Source organism: Manis javanica, chromosome 16 (genome assembly GCF_040802235.1).
Source record: "Manis javanica isolate MJ-LG chromosome 16, MJ_LKY, whole genome shotgun sequence".
NCBI lineage: Eukaryota > Metazoa > Chordata > Mammalia > Pholidota > Manidae > Manis > Manis javanica.
Genome location: NC_133171.1, coordinates 69,532,763 through 69,542,119, shown reverse-complemented (window position 1 = coordinate 69,542,119; position 9,357 = coordinate 69,532,763). Strand labels below are relative to the sequence as shown.

General features: G+C 38.8%; 1 protein-coding gene across 1 annotated transcript in view; it reads left to right on the top strand.

The window, feature by feature from the left end:
* Positions 1-1,630: 1,630 nt before the first annotated feature.
* LOC140846732 (uncharacterized) overlaps positions 1,631-9,357 on the top strand; it is a 30,488-nt gene continuing 22,761 nt past the window's right edge. The window contains exon 1 of the mRNA XM_073224322.1: positions 1,631-1,698. Within this exon, the coding sequence (XP_073080423.1) occupies positions 1,631-1,698 (68 nt within the window). The remainder of the gene's footprint in view (positions 1,699-9,357) is intronic.

The following is a 9,357-nucleotide window of genomic DNA, read 5'->3' as shown; positions in this document are numbered from 1 at the left end:
TCAGGGTATAAGTCACTTGATCTCTATGGACTTCACATTCTTCATCTGCAATATGAAAATAATAATACCTTCTTAAAAGAACTGTTGTGAAGATTAAAGACACGTAGATGTATACTAAGTTCCTGGCACTGTGCCACTTATATTGGTGGAACTCAATGAATTGAAGTTTTACCACATTGCTTCTGATGGTAATAAGGCTCATATGAATCGAGTAGCTGGTAAATGGATTAAGACATCATACTGGCTGCTTTTGCAGACCATGGCCAAAAAAAGAGGATGCACACATTTAAGTGCCCCATTGACTGTAAAGCCCTCTGCAGATGCTAGGTGATACTTTTCAATCCTTCCCCCTGGAGTGACCGTAGAGTAGGTGTTTTACAAATGGTTGAGATCATCATTACATAAATACATGAAAAAGGAAATATATCAGTAAGTAAAATAGCATAACATGAACTTTTTTGTGTTATTAAATCTTTCAGTTGTTCTTCAAATATTAAGGTTTCAAAATCTTGAGTGACTTCCTATTTTTCTTGACATAGAGATAAATGCCTTAACATAGCCCATAATGCCATAGGTTGGTGTTTTCCAAACATCAGGTCATGATGCTTTAGTATGTTGAAAGTCAATTTAGTTGTGACAAATATATACAAAAATAAAATAGACAATATTAGATTGCCATTTGGTAGCAAGGGCTTTGTCCTGTTTTGTGAAATGGTGATTTTGAATAAGTGTGTGTGTATGTGTGCGTGAATCAGGCTGCAGTGTAAGATGTAGTCCTTGCTTTGGTGGTGGTCAGTAAAATCTGAATGGTGCCGTCCTGTGCCTCATACCCTTCCAGACCCACTCTTCCACCACTTCCTTTGCTTTATGTTCTCTGCCATTAACACTCCCACAGTAAGAGGTGGAGTCTGTTTTTCTCTCACCTGAACCTGGAGAAGACTTTGGATTGCCTGGAAGAAAAGAATGCAGCGGACACGGTGCTGTGGGACTGCCGGCCTTTGGCTCACGGTGCACCTCTTGGAGCTCTTATCTTGGGGCTTTTGCCTTTGGCTGTTCACTGCATTTGGCCCATCCTTCCCCGTTCCTCCCTCTGCCTCTTTCGCTCACACTTACCCCAGCCAAACGCCACTTCCGCAGGCACGCCCTCTCTGACCGTCCTGACTGGACCTCGTCCCCAACTGTTGGTGCACATGGGGCCTTTCTCTTTTTTAGCACTTGTTATGAATGAACTCACCTTTGTGAGGTGAAGTAGTGGATTGAAATGTATCTCTCCCCTTAGACTGTGAACTCTAGGATGTCAGGTGTCGTGCCTGCTTATACTCCTCAGGGAACCACCCAAGGCATCAAATACAGTGCCTGGCACACAGAATTATTTATTTAATGAATAGTAATCATGCTACTTTCTTGGTATATGAAAATGGCTGTAGTCAGTTTTTGCTTTAAATACTTCTGGTTCCTTCATGTTTAACTTCTTACGATTGTTTTTTAAACAAGGCATTCCAGTTATTCAGGGTGCACAATAAATTACCCCAAATCTAGTAGCATAAGGCAATGATTTATTTTGCTTATGGACGCTGTGTGTCAGGAATTCAGGGAGGGCGTAGCAGGGATGGTTTTTCTCTGCTGCGTGATGCACGGAGCCCGAGATGCAGCTTTGAGAGCTGCAGGCTGTGATCTGTTGAGGGCTTGTTCGCTCACGTTGGTACCGGTGGCTGACGCGTGCTGTCAGCTGTGCCTCAGTTCCTCCTCCGCTTCCCTGCCCCATGGGGTCTCTCCCTGTGGGGAGCCAGATTTGGCTTCTTCACAGAATGGTGGTGGCTTCCCAGGATGAGTGCTGAGTGAGTGAAAGAGAAGGGTGGGAGAGGAGGGAGGGGGGCAGGTGGCAAGACTCAGGAGAAGGAAGTGGGTCAGAAACACTGCTGTGGCCATTTTTAGGAAATGCAGTCTTCTACACCAGGAATTTGTTTCACTTCCAGCATTTAGACATGGTTTTGCACACCTTCAGGTGTGGGTGTGTTTGATGATGACTTTTTTGTTTAGCACAGAGGCTCTCCTTCTTTCTGTATCTTATCCTGTAGCATCCCAAAATGAAGAATGGATTTTTCACTTAATTGCTTTCAAATTTAACTACACTATATAATTAATTGGTTCATTCTAATCCACAAACACTTTCTCATTCTTGGTTCTCTGGTTGCTGAGGAAGCACCACTCTGTACTGGGAAGCTATTCCTGTCCTGTAGAATATTGCCAATACAAGGAAAAGAACAAGAAGGAGTCATTTAATTGATATTCTGCAATATAATTTGTTGCTTGGACAATAAACATATTACTAACTGTAACACTTAGTCTTGATGAAATTGAGCATTCAAGATGCAGATAATCTAAAAGAAACACTTCATATAATTATGACAAAAGTACTGAAAAGCATTTAAATATGTCCAAATATGGCTAAAAATTTTACAATTAGATATTTCTAGATATGTCTAAATATTATGTACAAATATATGTATTTAGATTTAATATAGAGGTTAATTCTAAATACAATTGTTTAATAACTTACATGCTTAATTTTTTTTGTATCATAATATACAATGACATGAGCAGCGTTATCGTTACTAGACTCCCCCCATTATCAAGTCCCCACTACATACCCCATTACAGTCACTGTCCATCAACATAGTAAGATGCTATAGAATCACCACTTGTCTTCTCTGTGCTATACTGCCTTCCCTGTGCACTCCCCCACCAACATTATGTGCACTAATCATAATGCCCCTTTTCCCCCCTTACCCCTCCCTTCCCACCCATCTTCCCTAGTCTCTTTCCCTTTGGTAACTGTTAGTCCCTTCTTGGGTTCTGTGAGTCTGCTGCTGTTTTGTCCCTTCAGTTTTTACTTTGTTCTTATACTCCACAGATGAGTGAAATCATTTGATACTTGTCTTCCTCCACCTGGCTTATTTCACTGAGCGTAATATCTTCTAGCTCCATCCATGTTGTTGCAAAGGGTCGGATTTGTTTTCTTCTTATGGCTGAATAAAGTCCATTGTGTATACGTACCACATCTTCTTTATCCATTCATCTACTGATGGACACTTATGTTGCTTCCTTTTCTTGGCTATTGTAAAATAGTGCTGCGATAAACATAGGGGTACATATGTCTTTTTCAAACTGGGCTCCTGCATTTAGGGTAAAGTACTAGGAGTGGAATTCCTGGGTCAAATAGTATTTCTCTTTTGAGTTTTTTGAGGAAACTTCATACTGCTTTCCACAATAGTTGAATTTACATTGCCACCAACAGTGTAGGAGGGTTCCCCTTTCTCCACATCCTCACCAACATGTGTTGTTGTTTGTCTTTTGGATGTTGGCCATCCTAACTGGTGTGAGGTGATATCTCATTGTGGTTTTAATTTGCATTTTGCTGATGATTAGCAATGTAGAACATCTTTTCATGTGCCTGTTGGCCATCTGAATTTCTTCTTTGGAGAACTGTCTGTTCAAATCCTCTGCCCACTTTTTAATTGGATTATGTGCCTTTTGTTTGTTGAGGTGTGTGAGCTCTTCATATATTTTGGATGTCAACCCCTTATCAGATATGTCATTTATGAATATATTTTCCCATACTGTAGGATGCCTTTTTGTTCTGCTGATGGTGTCCTTTGCTGTACAGAAGCTTTTTAGTTTGATACAGTCCCACTTGTTCATTTTTGCTTTTATTTTTCTTTTCCTGGGAGATATGTTCATGAAGAAGTTGCTCATGTTTATGTCCAAGAAAGTTTTGCCTATGTTTTCTTCTAAGAGTTTCAAGGTTTCATGACTTACATTCAGATCTTTGATCCATTCTAAGTTTACTTTTGTGTATGGGGTTACACAATAATCTGGTTTCATTCTCTTACATGTAGTTGTCCAGTTTTGCCAACACCAGTTGTTGAAGAAGCTGTCATTCCCCCATTGCATATCCATGGCTCCTTTACCATATATCAATTGACCATATATGGTTGGGTTAATGTCTAGACACTCTATTCTGTTCCACTAGTCTGTGGCTCTGTTCTTATGCCAGCACCAAACTGTCTTGATTACTGTGGCTTTGTAGTACAGCTTGAAGTTGGGAAGCGAGATACCCCTGCTTTACTCTTCCTTCTCAGGTTTGCTTTGGCTATTCAGGGTCTTTTGTGGTTCCATATATGAATTTTATAACTATTAATTCCAGTTCATTGAAGAATGCTGTTGGTATTTTGATAGGGATTGCATTGAACCTACAGATTGCTTTAAACAGGATGGCCATTTTGCTAATATTAATTCTTCCTACCCAAGAGCATGGGATATATTTCCATTTATTAGTGTCCTCTTTAATTTCTCTTAAGAGTGTCTTGTAGTTGTCAGGGTATAGGACTTTCACTTTCTTGGTTACGTTTATTCCTAGGTGTTTTATTCTTTCTGATGCAGTTGTGAACGGAATTGTTTTCCTGATTTCCCTTTCTGCTAGTTCATTATAAGTGTATAAGAATGCAACAGATTTCTGTGTATTAATTTGTTATCCCACAACTTTGCTGAATTCAGATATTTGTTCTAGCAGTTTTGGAGTGAATTCTTTAGGGTTTGTTATGTACAGTATCATGTCATCTGCAAACAGTGACAGTTTGACTTCTTCCTTACTCATCTTGATTCCTTTAATTTCTTTGTGTTGTCCAATTGCAGTGGCTAAGACCTCTAGTACTATGTTTAATAAAAGCGGGGAGAGTGGCCATCCTTGTTTTGTTCCTGATCTTAACGGAAAAGCTGTCAGCTTCTCTGTGTTAGGTATAATGTTGGCTGTAGGTTTGTCATATATGGCCATTATTATGTTGAGGCACTTGCCCTCTACACCCATTTTGTTGAGAGTTTTTATCATGAATGGATGTTGAATTTTATCAAAAGCTTTTTCACCATCTATGGAGATGATCACGTGATTTTTGTCCTTGTTTTGTTGATGTCGTGGATGATGTTGATGGATTTTTGAATGTACTATCCTTGCATCCCTGAGATGAATCACACTTGATCATGGATAAAATTCTTGATGTATTTTTGAATGTGGTTTGCTAACATTTTGTTGAGTATTTTTGCATTATGTTCATCAGGGATATTGGTCTCTAATTTTCTTATTTGGTGGTGTCTTAGCCTGGTTTTGGTATTAGAGTGATGTTGGCTTCATAAAATGAGTTTGGGAGTACTCCCTCCTCTTCTATTTTTTGGAAAACTTTTAGGAGAATGGGTATTATGTCTTCTCAAAATGTTTGATAAAACTCAGCAGTGAATCCATCTGGTCCAGGAGTTTTCTTCTTGGGTAGTTTTTTGGTTATTGATTCAATTTCATTGCTGTTAATTGGTCTGTTTAGATTTTCTTTTCATTGCTTGGTCAGCCTTGGGAGGTTGTATTTTTCTAGAAAATTTTCCATTTCTTATAGGCTACCCAGTTTACTAGCACATAGATTTTCATAGTATTCTCTAATAATTCTTTGTATTTTTGTGGTGTGCGTAGTGATTTTTCCTTTCTCATTTCTGATTCAGTTATTGCGCGTTCTAGCTCTCTTCCAGCTACTGTGCACTCTCAGAGTGACCGTGTGGACTTTGATCCATACTGGTTTGCTTGTTGCTTAACTTTATATAGGAAGAATCATATTGCCTGCACTTTTGCATCTGTCTCCTTCCACTCCAATCTATGTTTGTGAGATTCATCCATCCATGTTGTTGAATAATGTTTTAAATTGTTCATCCCTATTGTTGTATAATATTTCTTCATGTGAATATATGTAATATATGTAAATGAAAACACCATGATGTATTTATTCATTCAACTGTTTTGACAGATGTTTGAGAAGTTTCCAAGTTTGGATCTATTGCAAATAATGCTGCTATAAATGTGTTAGTGCTGTATGTGAACACATGTGTACAGTTCATCGGTGTGTGGACATATATATGCAGCTCTGTTCTGCATATTCCTGGGAGTGGAATTACTGGTTCATAGACTAAGTATATGTTCGGGTTTTGTAGATACTGACAGGTAGTTTTCCAGAGCAGTTGTAATTTGCAATCCTATCAGCAGTGTGTCAGAGTTCCAGTTACCCACACTCTTCCCAGCACGTAGTATTTCCTACCTTATTACTTTAGCCATTCCGGTGTGAGTGGCATCAAGGTATGATCTCCATTTCCATGATGACATAGGAGGCTGAACACATTTTTGGTAGCTTTATTGGTCATTTGTATAGCCTTTCTAGTTAACTGTATCTTCGAGCCTTTTGCCTTATTTTTAAATGGGTTGCTTCTTATTTTTCTGATATCGTTAATGTACACCTACTTGAACAACATTATGGTTACTAGACTCCCCACATCATCAAGTCCCCACCACATACACCATTACAGTCACTGTCCATCAGCGTAGTAAGATGCTATAAAATCACTACTTGTCTTATCTGTGTTGTATAGCCATCCCCGTGGCTCCCCCACCCCCCCACATTACGTGTGCTGATTGTAATGCCCCTTTTCCCCCCTTGTCCCTCCCTTCCCTCCCATCCTCCCGAGTCCTTCTCCCTTTGGTAACTGTTAGTCCATTCTTGGTTCTGCGTGTCACCTGGTGTCTTATTCCTTCAGTTTTTTCTTTGTCCTTATACTCCACGTATGAGTGAAATCATTTGATACTTGTCTTTTTCCACCTGGCTTATTTCACTGAGCATAACACCCTCTAGCTCCATCCATGTTGTTGTAAATGGTAGGATTTGTTTTCCTCTTAATGGCTGAATAGTATTCCATAGTGTGTATGGACCCCCACTTCTTTATCGTTTCATCTAGTGATGGACTCTTAGGTTGCTTCCATTTCTTGGCTATTGTAAATAGTGCTGCAGTCAACACAGGAGTACATATGCCTTTTTCAAGCTGGGCTGCTGCATTTTGAATGGAAGTCCTGGGTCAAATGTTATTTCTATTTTTCGTTTCATGAGGAACCTCCATGCTGCTTTTCACAATGGTTGAACTATAATTTACATTCCCACCAGCAGTGTAGGAGGGTTCTGTTTTCTCCACATCCTCACCAGCATTTGTTCTTCCTAGTCTTTTGGATGTTGACCATCCTAACTGGTGTGAGGTGATACCTCATTGTGGTTGTAATTTGAATTTCCCTGCTGAGTAGCGACATAGAGCATCTTTTCATGTGCCTGTTGAGTATCTGAATTTCTTGTTTGGAGGAGTTTCTGTTCAGATACTCTGCCCAATTTTTAATTGGATTATTTCATTTTTGTTTGTTGAGGTGCATGAGCTCTTTATATAATTTAGATGTCAGCCCCTTATCGGATATGCCATTTATGAATATATTCTCCCATACCGTGGGATGCCTTTTTGTTCTACTGATGGTGTCCTTTGCTGTACAGAAGCTTTTCAGCTTGATATAGTCCCACTTGTTCATTTTTACTTTTTTTTCCTTTGCCCAGGGAGATATCATGAAGAAGTTGCTTGTGTTTATGTCCCAGAGATTTTTGCCTGTGTTTTTTTCTAAGAGTTTTATGATTTCATGACTTACATTCAGGTCTTTGATCCATTTTGAATTTACTTTTGTGTATGGGGTTAGACAATGATCTAGTTTCATTCTCCTACATGTAGCTGTCCAGTTTTGCCAATACCAGGCTTTGAAGAGGCTGTCATTTCCCCATTGTATATCCACGGCTCCATTATCATATATTAATTGACCATATATGTTTGGATTAATATCTGTTCTCTCTATTCTGTTCCACTGGTCTGTGGGTCTGTTCTTGTGCCAGTACCAAATTGTCTTGATTACTGTGGCTTTGTAGTAGAGCTTGAAGTTGGGAAGTGAGATCTCCCCTGTTTTATTCTTCCTTCTCAGGATTGCTTTGGCTATCCATGGTCTTCTGTGGTTCCAGATGAATTTTACAACTATTTATTCCAGTTTGTTGAAGAATGCTGTTGGTATTTTGATAGGCATAGCATTGAATCTGTAGATTGCTAGGATTGGCAGGATAGCCATTTTGACAATATTAATTCTTCCTATCGATAAGCACGGGACATGTTTCCATTTATTGGTATCTTTAATTTCTCTAATGAGTGTCTTGTAGTTTCATGGTATATGTCTTTCACTTCCTTGGCTAGGTTCATTCCTAGGTATTTTATTCTTCTTGATGCAATTGTGAATGGAATTGATTTCCTGATTTCTTTCTCCTAATTCATCATTAGTGTATACGAATGCAACAGATTTCTATGTACTCATTTTGTATCCTTCAAGTTTGCTGAATTCAGATATTAGATCTCATAGTTTTGGTGTGAATTCTTTAGGGTTTTTTTACGTACAATATCATGTCATCTGCAAAGAGTGACAGTGTATCTTCTTCCTTACCAATCTGGATATCTCTTATTTCTTTGTGTTGTCTGATTGCCATGGCTAGGACGTTTAGAACTATGTTGAATAAAAGGGGGGAGAGTGGGCATCCTTGTCTTATTCCCAATCTTAAATGATAAGCTTTCAGCTTCTCTCTGTTAAGTATGATGTTGGCTGTGGGTTTGTCATATATGGCCTTTATTATGTTGAGGTACTTACCCTCTATACCCATTTTGCTGAGAGTTTTTATCATAAATGGATGTTGAATTTTGTTGAATAGTTTTCCAGCCTCTGTGGAGATGGTCATGTGGTTTTTGTCCTTTTTGTTGATGTGGTGGATGATGATGAAAGGTTTTCAAATGTTGTTCCATCCTTGCTTTCCTGGAATAAATCCTACTTGATCATGATGGATGATCTTTCTGATGTATTTTTGAATTTGGTTTGGAGTATTTTTGCATCCATATTCATCAGGGATACTGGCCTGTGATTTTCTTTTTTGTGGTGTCTTTGCCTGGTTTTAGCATTAGAGTGATGCTGGCCTCATAGAATGAGTGTAAATCCCTCCTCTTCTACCTTTTGGAAAACTTTAAGCAGGATGGGTATCAGGTCTTCACTAAATGTTTGATGAAATTCTGCAGTGAAGCCATGTGTTTCAGGCGTTTTGTTCTTAGGTAGTGTGTTGATTACAAATTCAATTTCGTTGCTGGTAATTGGTCTGTTCAGATTTTCTGTTTCTCCCTGGGTCAGCCTAGCTAGGTTGTATTTTTCTCGAAAGTTGTCCATTTCTTCTAGGATATGCAGTTTGTTGGCATATAATTTTCCATAGTATTCTCTAATAACTTTTTTCCTGTGGCATCTGTTGTGATTTTTTCATTACTCATTTCTGATTTTGTTTGTGTGTGTAGACTCTCTTTTTTTCTTGAGAAGTCTGGCTAGGGGTTTATTTATTTTATTTTCTCGAAGAACCAGCTCCTGCTTTCATTGACTACTTTCTATTG